Source organism: Dysidea avara, chromosome 9, assembly GCF_963678975.1.
Source record: "Dysidea avara chromosome 9, odDysAvar1.4, whole genome shotgun sequence".
Classification (NCBI taxonomy): domain Eukaryota; kingdom Metazoa; phylum Porifera; class Demospongiae; order Dictyoceratida; family Dysideidae; genus Dysidea; species Dysidea avara.
In genome coordinates, this window is record NC_089280.1 from 23,872,871 (window position 1) to 23,888,247 (window position 15,377).

Consider the following 15,377-nt stretch of genomic DNA (forward strand, 5'->3'; position numbering starts at 1 on the left):
AAAATCTCGGCTCTGCACAAGAGCCTTTTTGAATTTATAATTGTTTTGCGGCGCCCGACCCCAGGGCTTAGCCGTTTTGCAAGGGTAGATCTGTGCGGTTACCTCGCCTTTCACTACCTACTAGTAGTCTACCTAGTGTCGGTCGTGCTACTCGACTGTTTTGGCTGCATCTTTTCTTCTGCTGCTATTTCTAGACCACCTTTTTCATGCTTCTCTTCTTGAAGTTTTCAACTTGAAGATTCGGTGGAGGCAAAACAATCATTAGTTTTGTAATTGATTGTGTTCTTTGCGTTTTATGTAGTTAAACTCTTTTGTCTTACAAAAGTGACCTTTTGTGGTCGGGCGCCGCGTAACTAATAAGTTTGGCACCGAGTCCAGAATTCGGTTCAAAAATCCGGTCCAAGGTCCAGCTTAGGCGAAAACGAAATCAAGTGTAGAGGTTGGACGAGAAGATGGACTATTTAGCTCTCGGTAGTGACGTGAACACTTTGGCGATACAGACACGAGATGTACACAAGTTTTATGGAACTGGACGAAACGCACTCCACGTGCTGAGAGGACTCAACATGAGTGTTCCGCATGGGATGATGTAAGTTAGCCATTAGCGAGGCCAGTAGGGCCTGCTACATAACCTGTTCGTTCGACGCCAAGTGCTTTTATAATATAAAGTGACAATTGATCCGGTATAACCGGACACACTTTTCAGCAGATAGGTCTAGGCGGTTTAATAGTCCACTGCCCAAAATACTATTAACCCTCCTTTTGTGTTTGATTGTAAAAGGCCTTCATACTTCATTACGTATTTCTGGGATTCTTTGAAGTATTACAAAACAAGTCGCGAACAAAACCACAACAAACTTAACAGGCGCGCCCTATGCAAGCCGGCTGTGGGCGCGTCTGAAATTGTTTTTGCAGAAGTGTGTGTGTGTGTCTACTCAATGTATGCAAATCCAATGTAGCCAGCGTGTGAGAATTGAACACTAAATGAAGCCAGTATTATAGGAAAGCTTTGCACTGAGGTGGTTTGTTCTTGCTGGTGTAAAATACGAGTGCAGCGACTATACGAGCTTTTAAATGATCTTCAGATATTTAACAAACAAACTTTTGCAGGCCTCTTAGTCTACCAAAGGTGTATCTCTTTGATTTGAAAGGTGGAGTGTACCCTACATATGTTGATGAAAACAAAGAGCATCCTTAAGGCTATGTCGAGAGAGGGACACACTAGGAAAGTCAGTTGAGAAGACACTTCTGTGTGTACTATGTTGTGTAAAACAGTTTATTTGAAGAGCATTTCCTTAGCAGTGCATAGCAAGAATCGCAAAATATTATTCATGAATTTTGAACTCAAGTTGGTAATTCTGTACATATCAAAACATTAGCTATCATACATTGTTGATCAATCCGATCCAAGCTGCATGGCTTCTGATTTTTAGAAATAGCACAACATCAACTTTTTTAGGGGGGGGGGGTAGATTTTACCCACTTGGAATTGACTTTGTCCCTCCTGAAAACTGAAAACCTTTTCTCATCTGCTAATAAGCTAATACCGTCAGATGTTACCATTTAGCAGGAATTTTTTAAATGTACAAAAAAGTGTGAAATTTTTCTTTTTTTAATTTATTAAATCTCATAACAATCTGGTAATATACAGTACCGTAGTATTTTTGCAAAGCTCGTGAAATAAGCTAAAATTTCATCCCTTGAAAATTTCCAACTAGTATGGCAGGTAGAAACACTACCATTCTAGAACAGCATTCGTAACAAATTGCCTATGTACAAGAAGTCTTACATATTGGTTATTATTATATTCATGCTTCTTAGTATCTTATAGACCACTGACTAAGGATTGTGGAGGTTAATAGTTGTAATTGTGCAACATCCAGTGTCCTTTAAAACCTATACTTTTGAATGTAGTCTTTTAGCTGTCAAGTCTATGTAATCTGTTATACACTGATGGTGAAGTTATCATTAAAATAATTATTGCTGTCTTGTCTCTGTTTTGGTATCCCATATCTGAAGACAGTGTAGGACCCATGCTCTAAAACACCACCTGCCATGATTAGCAACAGGACACCTTCCAAGTTAATCTGCACACAATTGTAATAATTATGTTTTCTTGTTTCATGTACCCAAAAGCAAGAGAAAAGTCTTGTTTATGGTTTGTTTTCACGACCATCCAAAATCTGTAGATTTAGACCAAAACTGTTGCTGGAGTTAGACCAGACTCATTTTTCCTTCCCAAATGTGAAAGAAATCTAGGGGCATGAGACTAATATAACTGTTTTCATGTAGTCATTGATACAGTGTGTGCGTGCGTCCGTGTGTGTGTGTCAGCTGTTTAAATGGGGGCCTGGTGAACTGGGGAAGCAAATATCCAACTGTCCTTGTCCCGCTTAGTGGTGTTGGGGTTGTTGTGGAACTTTAGGTTCCACTACCTCTCTCCATGAGACCTGGACAGTCCTCCTGCGGGTTACTAGCCCTGCCCCAGGAGGATTTTCCTGCACAAGGCTCAAGTTCCTGAGTGGTGCACAGGCATCCCAGTGCTGGTTCACTGGGCGGCAATAGCTATGTTTCACATGGCTGCCAGAGGCTTTTTTTGCTTTGCTTTGTGTGCGTGTGTATGTATGTGCATGCGTGTGGGTGGGTGTGTTGCATGCGTGTGTGTGTGTGTGCATGCATCCGTGTGTGTGTGTATGTGCATGTGTGTGGCAGTGGATATTCATTGTAAGCTCATTACATTATGAACAAGGTTACAAGTGTTGGTTTAAAAGAGTACTATAGTTATTCCCAGGCCAGGATATTTGTTAGAGTACTGGTAGTAAATCTAGGAATGAAGCCAGTTAAAGTTAGAGATCTCTCTCAAGATGTCGATACCTTAAATCCTCGGTAAAGAAATCAAATAACAGAATAGTTTTAAAATCATAACTTCATGCAGTAAGCAGTTGCATAAGTAAAATCATACAAATTAATAATTAGTACATATGATATCATATCTTTGTGATGAGCGGTACACTTTTTTTTCTATTGTAAGAGCAACATTAAACTATCACTTTTGCTTTAAATTTTTTGTGTCTTTCTATAGATATGGTCTCCTTGGTGCCAGTGGGTGTGGCAAGACCACGTTGCTACGATGTATCCTGGGGCGATTACCCATCCATTCAGGACATATCATCATCCTGGGTAAACCTCCTGGAGCTCCTGGACATACTGTACCTGGCAAAGATGTGGGCTACATGCCTCAGGTATGCAGTAATAAAATGTGTACATGTGCACTCACAAACAGGGGAAAGAGATTTAGCATAATGATGGGTGGAAATGTCATTTCCAGTTTATGGACAGACTAGGAAAGTACGTAGCTCGGTAAGTAAAGGGGTTTCCAGACAGCTGGGTATTCCGGACACTTCGTTTTTAATCCGCTACTGAAGGATGGAATAGAAACCAATCAGGCTATAGTTTAAGTACCTACATACCATACTTGTGTACTATAAAATATTAAAGTTTTGTTTCGGTAGCTTTAAGGACATCACAATTTGCTTGCACGTGTAGAATATTTTTGTATACTTTCACTACGCATGTTAACAGGAGATTGAGGGAACCGTTCATAATTCTAAGCAGCCATAGGCAGCACAAATGATTGGTCACACTGTACAGTGAACAGATATGTGATTTAGAGATAGTACAACTGGAATCAATGCCCATTGCCTGCGACGTGTTAACTATCACGCACAATCAACACAGGCAGCAGCCCGGAGAAGGATCCGTGGATCCGTAGGGCCACACTACTTAACTATGCTGTTTCATTGTTATGACAAGGACTGATACAGATTTCCAAGATCAAATGTTGTATCTTCAAAAGTTCTGCAAGACGCTCACACTGTCCAAGCAAGGCTTGTAGCAGTTCTGCTTCTTAAAAATCGCTGTCGCCAAAAAAGTAACCAGACAAGCAGAATGCTATCAGTCTCTGCTGGGCCATGACACTCAATAGAGTGCAGCATTTCTCATAACAATGCATAACAATGGCAGGTACGCCTTCTTTTAGTGGTGTCCGGAAACCCCACCCACATAAATTTTTGGCATTTACTCAAATTGCAAATTTAAACTGCTCTTTCTCCTAGCACCCTATACTTTACCATCCACAATTTATACAACTGATAGCCTAGTTCATTAGCTATAATTCGGCTATGTTTTTCTCTCGAGGAGAAATGAACAAATTTCTAAAGCGTGTGCAAATTTTGTCCGGAAATGCCTGTCCCTAACTTACCATTTAATTGTTATAGTGAAACCTCTATTTTCTAATGTAAAAATTAGTTAGGATGTCAGATTGTCGGGGTAGTTTTATAGAAAGAAAAAGATGCAAAAACAATGTCAGATTAGGATTGCAGAAGTATCAGATTAGAGAGGTTTCACTGTACTGTTAAACATATAACATAGAACTTTCACAGACAGGGTGATGATTTGTACAAATGGTTGTTTATTGTTCACTGACAATTACATGTATTTTCTGTTTCATTTCAAGGCACTTACAGGTGATTGTTCTTAATTAAACTTGATAACTTTAATATTTATTCCCCCACCTCCCCCCCACATATTACATTACTGGTACTTGTTGAATTTGTATAGAAATACACTAGTGCAGTTCTAAGGGAGTTAAGCTAACTAAACCTGTACAATGTTAGTTGCTACTGACCCATACTCAATTGGTCTATGTAATAAATTCAGTGGTTAGTCTTGGGTGATTAATTGCCTGCGTAGGTTAATTACCCATTTACTACTGTACCTCATTGTACCTCTCTTGTACGTACCTCTCCAATATACAGTATTTTACTTTATAAACACTCCTTGTATTTAATTTGGACATGACTAAAACACGGAATGGACTGGGAAAACGGACTGAGAAGAACTTGCCTGAAAAACGTTTTTTGGTCATAGAAATTCACTGTATAGCTGCTAGAAAGAATATAACACACAACAACGACCTGAAACAAACCTCTCGATGCTCTGAACACGATGTTGAGGTGTGCTCAAGCCGATATTAAGCCCTGCGCTTAACTCTTAAACCCTCATAATCCAGAAAACTGGATTTACACTTAATAAATACGCATGCTTTGCACAAAGTGTTGTAACTTTCGAAGCGTCCATACTACGGCTATGCAATTTATGTCATTCTACTCGTGATGTAGCAAGGATCAAAATGATACCTAGGGTTTTAGCCTAACGCTGAATGGTGAAGCCAACACTAGCCGTGAAAATAACTTTTCGGTAAGGAAACGTGCAAACCCTTTACATACCTTTATAAAATGGTCAATAACTCGATGGTAGTTGATCCTATCGCTTTGCAACAACTTTCATTCAACTGTTCGTGACATTCTGCATCAGGCCATGTATGACTCACGTGAGTAAACCCACAATCGAAATTAAACACGTGGCAAGAATTTAGAAACACGGAGACATGACTCGTCGCTGTTCACTGCTTCATAACAAGTAAGCCACTGTAGTTAGTGTTCATTTAACCTTCTCCAAGTAGCCCAGTAAACACACTTTTAACCTATGTGTATTTGTAGGCTGTAAGAATTAAGTTACCCCAACTAGTGTTGCCATGCATGCCCATATTGTGTAAACACGCATTTCCGAAAAGTTTTCTGCGGGTTTAAGGGTTAAAGATAGTCTGAAATTAAATTCATTTTGTGTTTAATTAAAAGCGCACTTTCGTTGACAAGACACAAGCTTTAAGCCTGTTAAGACACTATGTTACTTGGAATTCATGGTCTGGTTAATTGCTACAATTAGTTTGACGGCTGTTCTTCCGTTTTACAGGCGTTTTACAGGCGAAACCACTTTGTATTTAATCAACTGGCAAGGCACTGGCTACTACAATTATTTTGTCTGTTTAAACTGTAGCTAACCGACAACTTCGCTTTGTAAATTATCCCAGGGTTTAATGGCGGCTCGAGCACACATTTAGAGGTTTGTTTAAGGCCGTTGTTACATGTTATATTCTTTGTAGCAGCGATTTAGTGAGTTTCTATGGCAAAAAAAAAAAACATTTTCAGGGAGATCCCTGGGTTTGTAGCCATTTGTCATTGTCGGTAAGAGAAATATTGGTTCAATTCCAATGGATTTGCTATGTAATTGGATGTATATTTAGATTTTATGGGGATAATTATGTTGTATGGTTTGTGAGATATACTTACATAGAGCTTCACTGGAATATTTGATCGGTGTTGAAATACCTAACAACTCAAATACAAAGGAACTAAGCTTTTACCAAAAATTACAGTATATTCTTGTATTTGTCAACAAGATGTTTTGTAATTCTCCTGTATATATTTCCAGCTATTCTTCTAGCTAATGGTATTTCTATAGTACGTATATTAAATATGGTACCGCTCAAATGCAATGTCGTCTTGTGCGTGTACGAGCAATTAAAAAACTCACTAATTAAAGGGCAAGTATTTATCCCGTTTTGTTTGGGATGAATACTTGCAAACGAAATGAGTGCCACACCCTTTAATTAGTGAATTACTTTAATGACTCGCATTCATGTGAGATGACATTGCACTTAAGCAGTATGTACAGGGTACTACCATGGAGTTTAAACAAAATAACAACCTTTTCAGATTGCTTGAATTATTCACTCGTTGTGCTATTCAAACTATTCGAATAATAAATTTTACATTAATTTTGTTTCAGTTCTTTTTTTTTATCACTAAATCTGACGAAATCTTTGGCACTAATTATTGTAGGCATACCTTGTACTTACATACAGTGGCATACAGGCTGTATCTAAAAATTTGTGAAGGAGGTTTCAAATGTAGTTTAGGCATAGATAATATACCTACTGACAGTAGGTATATTATCTATGGTTTAGGTTAACATGCATGTGAGTGTGTGATTCTATAAAAAGGGTAACTGTATCTGTACACATGTTTTTGTGTGGTAAACATTAGTGACTTGGTGATCAGCATTTCCTGTAACTGATCAGATATGACATCACAGAATTGACCTATCAAATATCAAATCTAATTAATATAACAGTTTAATATTTTATGGGGCTTCACATGTGACTTAGCTGAGTGTATCAATTATAATGGCTAAGTAAACTGAACTACTCAATTATCATTTTTGTAAACCACTAGAATGGCTTCATGCGGGCAATTTATAATAACCATGACTTGGAATGTAATAACCAACTTTTGTGCTCGCTGTTTAGTCCCTTGTACCATGTCACATGTAGCTGTGTATGTTTATTGTACTTTACTACCATTTGTGTATATCAAATCAAGACTGACTGTACTTGATCAAGACTGACTGTACTTGATCAAGACTGACTGTACTTGATCAAGACTGACTGTACTTGATCAAGACTGACTATACTTGATCAAGACTGACTGTACTTGATCAAGGCTAACATTGATTTTGAGATTGATTATGCCCAGAGTATTAGATTTATCCCAAACAAGTACGATTCACAATATATAGAGGTTATCCGTTTGACGTCACACTAAATATTTTCCGGATAATTACATGTTATCTTCGTGAATGCGTGAGTTACAAGCTGAAGAACGCTAGTGAAAATAAGAAAGTTATGGTGCATTTGCTATGTTATTCGTTGCTTAGTAATATCACTTCGCAACTGGAAGAAACAGAGCCATTAAACTCCAGCTGCTCACTGGCTTGTACCGCAGAGTTAACCCAGTCCCCTTTATTCCCGCTCTTCAATTGGCTATTACTATAAGTAACCCACTCAGTGTAGCGATTCCCCCCAAGTCTTTTTTTAATTGTGCAAAATTGCAAAATGTTTCATTTTCTCGCATGGGTCCCATTGATTTTTGCCTCAAAAACATGATGTCTAGTAACCGTTACTAACTTAAAATGACGTAAACGGATAACCTATATTACTTGGTTAGGTGCAGTATTAAGATAAATGTCTATTGTTCTTGAAATAAATCAAGTGAGTTGGAGTCAATAACTTTAAGAGTGAGGTCATTCCATTCTTATGTTGATTAGTATCCTAACAGTGTGTCTTATCTTATAAGCCTCACAGTCAGTCTTGATATACACAATTGCTAATAATGATATACAGCTGCATGACTGACACAGTGCAGTGAGCTAGATAATGAGCATAATAGTTTGGTCATTCCGTTCTATTCCATTCCTGATTCTGGTTGAAGTTACTATAACTTGCCCTTCATTTGGGGCTTATCTATTCATGGAGAACTGAGCATGCACACCACTAATTTGCAGGGGGTGAATGTCACAAAATTTTTAAATCTTGCCTTTTGTGAAAGCAAGCTTCAAAAGGAATTCCATGGAAACCTTGAAACCCCTCTAAATCCGCCACTGTGGTTTGTTCATATACACTAGAATAAGTTTAAAAGTAAAAGAAATTCTATTGTCAAGTATCTCGGAAATTGTACACATATTATTATGTTTGTTTGTTTAGGAAACTGCTCTGATTTATGAATTCACCATGTTGGAGTTGATGTATTATTTTGGTATCCTCTACCGGATGAACATGAAATACACTCGCAAGCGTACTGAATTCTTGAAGGACTTTCTGAACTTGCCATCAATGCATCGCAGATGTAAAATCTTGAGGTACATCTGTGTGCGTACATGCGTGTGTGTGTGTGTGTGTGTGTGTGTGTGTGTGTGTGTGTGTGTGTGTGTGTGTGTGTGTGTGTGTGTGTGTGTGTGTGTGTGTGTGTGTGTGTGTGTGTGTGTGTGTGTATGTGTGTAAATATGTTTCAGATCCCCCACCCACGCTACTATGTCTCACTGCCTACACTGTAAATTTGGTCATTGTTATGATGCAATGCAAGTTTTCAACATCAGTCTATCATCTCAATGCTTAATGATTGTACAGGAATAGTAACCTAACTTGCTTACATAACTAGGGATAGAGAAAAGCAGGATAGATGGGCTGAAAATCCACCTCAATGTCAGGGGTGGGAGATAGCAGGATTGTAGTAACATATGTTAGAGCAGTCAGCTATAACTGTAAAAATAAAAACAGCCAGGTGTATGTACAGTGTAAGATTGTAATGAGCCACCCTCCTGCATTGGTTTAGGCTAACGTTCTGATCTGGACCATAAAATTAATGATAACTGGCCTAATGAACTATGCATGTTCATGTACAAACTCATACCATGCTATATGCTTGTTGCTCTCCAATGTTGCAAGAAGTAAATCCCCTATAATTGGCTACCTTGTACACTGAAGGCACTCTTGGGCTTAGTTATACATGTACCTAACCGATGCAGCCAAGACACCATGAAGGTATTGTGAGGCTGGTTTCTGGTAAATGTGTTTTGTGAGAATATACAAACTTCCATGGTCCCTAATGTACAGTGCTACACAGTGGGTTAGAAGCTGCACTGCATGCCCATAGAGTTTGCATAGAATTGATATCCTAGTGACTATAATAGGAAAAAGTATTGTAACATTAGCTCAAACCCCCAAACCCTCAAATTCAGCAAAAATTTTCTCCCTTGAAATATTTAGGCTATACGTTCAGAATTCTGTTATTTTTGAAACAAAATACAAATGTAGTGCGGAGTTATGGGTCTAAAGTATTTAAACAAAATACTGACATGTAACTCATGGATGGGCAGTACAGTTTCTCACTTAGCAAATATTTCAATATTGCATAAACTGTATTGTGGTATTTTCAAAATAGCTGCAGTACTTGGTATTGCACATCATAATATTACATACAGGTGATAATATTGAAATAATATTATCCAACTTCACCCTCAATCAGATTGTCCTTTGCATAAGCTTTAAGGCAGTGTTTGTAAAAATTTGAGTTTTGAGTGACTATGTTGGTGGTTTGGTGTATAGTGCTGTATTTACTGAAGCAATATATTTTTTGTTTCCAGTGGTGGACAGAAGAGACGTGTTTCCTTTGCTCTTGCTCTGCTTCAGGAGCCACCATTGTTGATACTGGATGAACCAACTGTGGGAATTGACCCCTTGTTGAGAGCTAAGTAATACTGTGACTAATAATCAAATAGTGCTTGTATTAGGGTGTGCTGTTATTTAGGATCTGGCGTCATTTAATGGAGATCACTGCAGCTGGCAATACTACTATTGTTATTACTACCCATTACATTGAGGAGGCCAGACAAGCCAATGTGGTCAGTTATAGAGGCTCTTATTGTGAGTGTGTCTGTAATTGTGGTACTGTTTTCCTCTTAATTTAGGTCGGTCTCATGAGATCAGGTAAATTGTTAGCCCAGGCCAAGCCTAATGATCTCATCAGAGCCTTCAATGTTACCGTAAGCTACACTATAGTATGTGCATGTTGACTGGAACCTTTTCATTGTCATTAACTTACCTATGAATTAAATTGTACACCAGAAGGAAGCATTTAAAAATCTGCACTTGTGCAACAAAACAAAAGAGTTACAACTTGGTTGCACAGTTAACATTTAATATGGTATTTACCCACTGGTTGATCTAATTTACAAAAGTCTTTGATTAATTGTAAGTCCAAATGAACGTGTACATACTGTATGATATTTATAGTTTTGTGTACCACTCTCCTGTGACAGTGACAAATAAGTTATAGTAGAATTAATTTAAAAAGGAAGTAGGTTTTAGTGATGAAACAAGAGATAGGATTGCTATATGGGAAAATCCCTACATTAGCATTTTACCACCATCTGTTCAATCATGAAGTAGGGATTTTCCCACTTAGCAATGTTGTTATACCATCTTTCATATTGGATACAATATAGTTTGTTAACTTTTAAAACCAGGTATGCATCCACAGCTACGGCTGGCTGTGGGTATATGCACCTGGTTTCCTGAATAGGTTTTCTGAAAAAATGTGTGTGTTTGTATGTATCTACCTGTATGTTTGTTTGTTTTCTTATATTTGTTTGTCTTTCCACACCCACAAGTTAAAAGCAACCTGTATGAAGGCTGTATAGTACTAACCTTCCAGGTTGGTAAGCTTTCACTTTGCGGCAGTTATTCATGCAAGATTAAAATACATGTGAAGTAAGTTCCTGAAGACATTACGAATGCTTTTCACAATGGGCTGTATGGGTGTAAAACAACCAAAAAAACGGCATATCTAGCTTCATAGGCTACCTGCCAGGAATAATGCATTCTTTTGAGGTGAAAAGCTATATGTCCTGTACATACGTAAACAATTGAAGGGCTGCCTCGAGGCTTTCTCTAAAGAATTTGGGTGAGAAAACATGATAGACACACTATAAAACAGTGAGAAGCTGTGTGTTTAAAGTAGTTTATTTGAGTTACACTGTATGTTTTCTTAGCCATGCATAGCAACATAATTGTGGAATTACAATTACAAAATAATTCATGTAATACAGTATTTACAAACCGAAATCTAATTACCTAACCCATTAACGGCCACTGCTGCCGTATGTGACTGGATCTGCGAAAACCCGACACAATCATGCATTTTTTGAATTCCTGTTTACTAAATATTTGTAATCTACTTAGCCAAATGTACCCTCTGGCAAAGTTTTAGTCTCATATGCCAATAACATTTGGAGCTACAGCCCTACAAAGTAGCAACAACAGAAAGATTGATTTGTACAGCAAGTATTGGGAAAATAAATTAAGGCACTTACAAGAATGGGGAAAATAAATTACAGACGCTTACAAAAATGGCCGTAACTTACAAACACAATGCAGTACAGAGCTGCAACTTGCACCGTCGTGTTCGCCATGCATAAGGGAATCGATTACTAAGTATGTTTTTCCTTGTATCATTTTTCTTCACTACATTATACAGAGACGAAATCAGTGAAAAAAGCATACAATCGCTTCGACATGACGTAAACAAATGCCCATAACTCACACATCCTCTAGTCTACTGCAACAAAACAAAGAGTTTCAAACTCCTCTTGAGTAGGCGAATAAGATGATATCCAGGTTTTATTGTTAGTTCCTTCCTTCACTAAGAAAAAGGCATTCAAAAAATGTTCGGAATTTTTTCAACAACATGCAAGTATTTCACCCATCATGTATTCAATGCTTTATACTGTAAATTTAGGCTTGCGCGATTGTCAGGTTTTCGCAGATCCAGTCACATATGGAGGCATGGCTCATAAACTCATTCATGGAATAAACTTTAGCCTCACTATAACTTGTAAAATATGTTTCAAAGCAAGATGCACTAGTACTGAAATGGACATACCCATAGAGGTCCCGTTTCTGGGATAACCAGATCCTTCTCGAACTAGTATGTGTTTATTATGTAATAGCATAAAGTGTAATAGGAGATTTAAACCATTCTTCGAGTTGAAAACTAGTACTTTATAACAAAGAAAGTGTTATACATCAATGGAGACAGGTAAAGTTGACAGTCGGGTGCTTTATCCCAGACGAGACATGGTGAACACGAGTACAGATACGCATGCGCAACACCAAAAATGGGACAAATCACGAAGAAACCAGCTGTGGAATGGATCGCACTGTAAGTAAACCGTATAGAATAGTTCTTTGGAGTGTAATACACCTTAGTAAATAGTTAGTTGGAATTCTGTTGTTTGTTTGGGCTGCTTTTTAGCAAAGTTTAGACTTTGTTGTTTGATAGCATTGTTGTGATTACTGTTACGTAAACAAAAACAAAATAATCGACCTCCTTAGTACATGTATACAGTGAAACCTCAGTTATCCGGACCCCACTTATCTGGATTCTTGGTTAACCGAACTATGGAAATGACTGCTCTATTAGAGTAGTGACTGTTCTATTAGGATAGTTGATAATATTGATATTTTTTTAAAATGTTTTTAATGCTATTTTAAAGACAGTTTCAGAGATACAAACTTTTCAGACTTATGGACCACCCCTGGTCCCAAGAGGTTCGGATAACTGAGGTTCCACTGTAGTGATATATTGTTACTAAGTAGTTCTGTGTATTGGATAGTTAGTATGACGTCATTCGGTAATTCGGCCATTGGTCCCTGAGAATTTGGCCGTGAATGGGTTAGTAATAGCGTAGCATTAATATAAATACGTAGTATGGCTATGTATGATATAGATGTGTGGCTGTGACTGCTTTATTAGAGTATCTTGTTCTCACTGCCGGGTACTGTATATTGAGTGAGCTGCGCAACAGATCAATAGATGCGGTTTCCATGTCTTATTTTCTAAAGCAAAGTACAGCTAGATCATTAAGAGGTGTGGTCATCATGCTCACTGATTGCGTAAGGGCATAGTGGCGTGTTCTGATTATAGGGCATGGTCACGTTCATTTTATAAGTGCAGCTACTCCCCTGAACAGTATAGCTTAGAGTAAGTGCTTCAGGTATTGTAGTTTTGTGACATCTAAATACGCTCCTCTAAGAAAAGTGTTGATGCAGCAAACCAATACTGAAAAGCAATGTATCAAGCCTTGTAAACTATCAGTGTATCCTTTTTGAGGCATGTCCCTTTTACACACAAACGAAAATTAAGAGCAGCTGTGAGTCTAAAGAATTTGTATATGAAAACACAATAGACAAATTATAAAAAAATTGAGAAGATACTTCTGTGCATAATTTGTGGTTTAAAATGGTTTGTTCAAGTTATTTCCTTAGCAATGCCTAACAACGTAATTGATAAATTGCAAAATAATTTATGAATTACAAAATAAATAATAATCAAGTGATTTGCATGTATTATTACAAAACAAATTAATTAATAGCATGCTGGTCTGTGAATCGACACCTGTGAAACGAATAGGACACAAAGGAGGACAAAGGTAGTTGTGTTGTACACACATACTGCCACTTGCCAAAGGGTCTGAAGTGATGTCTAACAGTGAAAAAATCAAGCCCATAGCCTTAGTAGTAAGTTGCACTTGTCTGAAGGCTAAATTTAGTCAGTTCCACTCAAAAATTTTTTTAATATTTTGTGGTAACTTATTGGAAGTGTTTTGGGTCACACTGAAAGGACTTACTGTACTGCCAAGGGTGCCATGAAGATATTGTGAAGCTGGTTTCTGGTTAATATCTTTTTTGTCAGCCTCCATCATCACCTAATATACAGTACTATTATACTATATGATAGTGTCAATTGTTTTGATATCACAGACATTGGAAGATGTATTACTAAAGTTATCTGAAGAAGATGAAACAGCTGGACAGAGAAAGGGTGGCAAATCAAGAGCATCCATTGTATGTGACTCTTATGATTTCATGTAACTCATATTTTTGTTAACAGAAATCCTTCACTACAGTAGAACCAGATGAGACAACACCATTGGTGCAAAGTACAGAGTCTGAGGCTGATGATGTAAAGCCACCACCATTATTCACATGTAAGCCTGGCTTACTACATGTGTATCTGTTGATGAAAGTGTGTGTGTTTGTGTGCGTGCATGCGTGCATACGCATGCACACATCAAGTAGCTAGAGCATCGGCTTAGTAATTGAAAGGTTCCCCATTCAATGCCCATGCAGTTACGCCAAAGTGGTATTGTTGTTTCCTTGAGCAAGAAGCTTTACTCACATTTAGTGCTTGGCAATATACCGGTAATGCTGTTTATCGCGATAAATTATTATCATACCATGACAGTCTTTGATAACTGGTATATCAAAAAACTGGTATATTTAACCCAGTCTTTGGTATTTAACTACCGTATTTCTATATTTATAAACCATTTAAAATATTTAGTCTCCGACAAAAATTACCTATGCGAAAAAAATTTTACCCACGAGAAGTTGAATGAATTCGGTTAACTGCTTTCTGGCCACCTGGATTGAGGCTTGGCCATTGGCGTGTCAAGCATATGTCTTTGCTGCAGTCTTTTAAAAACAAAAGCCTCGGAGAGAGGGGAGCTATTTCGCCACACATTCAAGTAATGATGCCATCATCGGCATTCTGTGATAGACAGCTATACTACAGGACACATTAAATGAAGTATATATATGCACAAATATGCAAGTTGCATGGAATGAGCTTCTACCTACAGCAGTCCATTGCTTGATTTGTGACGGACAACTTCTGAATCTGGGGTGCAACCTCCATGGAACGGAGACGCCACACTTCAGTTTCACTGCTTGTCATTCTGCTTCTCCTGTATACAAAAAAGGCCGTATAGAATTAATAAAGTTATGTAATTCATTGTTAATCACTTAAGGACACAGGTGAAAATTTTTTAACACGGAAATTTAACTTGTGAAAATTTCTCGTAGCTTATATTTATAGAAATACGGTAATTTGTTGATGATTTAGCAAGCCACGCCCTAAACAAACACTGAGGTTGCCACATTACAAGCACCTGCCTGAACTACATTCTTTGGTTTTGGATGCATACCATTTCACATTAAGTCCAAGTAGTCACTGTAACAAGCTAACTATATACGATAATTTCCTGTTACTTAATACCATGTATTCAAATTTTAATTC

The 15,377-nt window shown here is 37.7% G+C and overlaps 1 protein-coding gene across 1 annotated transcript in view; it reads left to right on the forward strand.

Annotated features, from left to right (window-relative positions):
* Positions 1-349: 349 nt before the first annotated feature.
* Positions 350-15,377, forward strand: part of LOC136266123 (ABC transporter G family member 20-like) — a 39,252-nt gene continuing 24,224 nt past the window's right edge. Inside the window, exons 1-8 of the mRNA XM_066061089.1 lie at positions 350-589; positions 3,083-3,242; positions 8,444-8,598; positions 9,883-9,990; positions 10,047-10,140; positions 10,207-10,281; positions 14,060-14,143; positions 14,190-14,286. Of these exons, the coding sequence (XP_065917161.1) occupies positions 453-589; positions 3,083-3,242; positions 8,444-8,598; positions 9,883-9,990; positions 10,047-10,140; positions 10,207-10,281; positions 14,060-14,143; positions 14,190-14,286 (910 nt within the window). The 5' untranslated portion in view covers positions 350-452. The remainder of the gene's footprint in view (positions 590-3,082; positions 3,243-8,443; positions 8,599-9,882; positions 9,991-10,046; positions 10,141-10,206; positions 10,282-14,059; positions 14,144-14,189; positions 14,287-15,377) is intronic.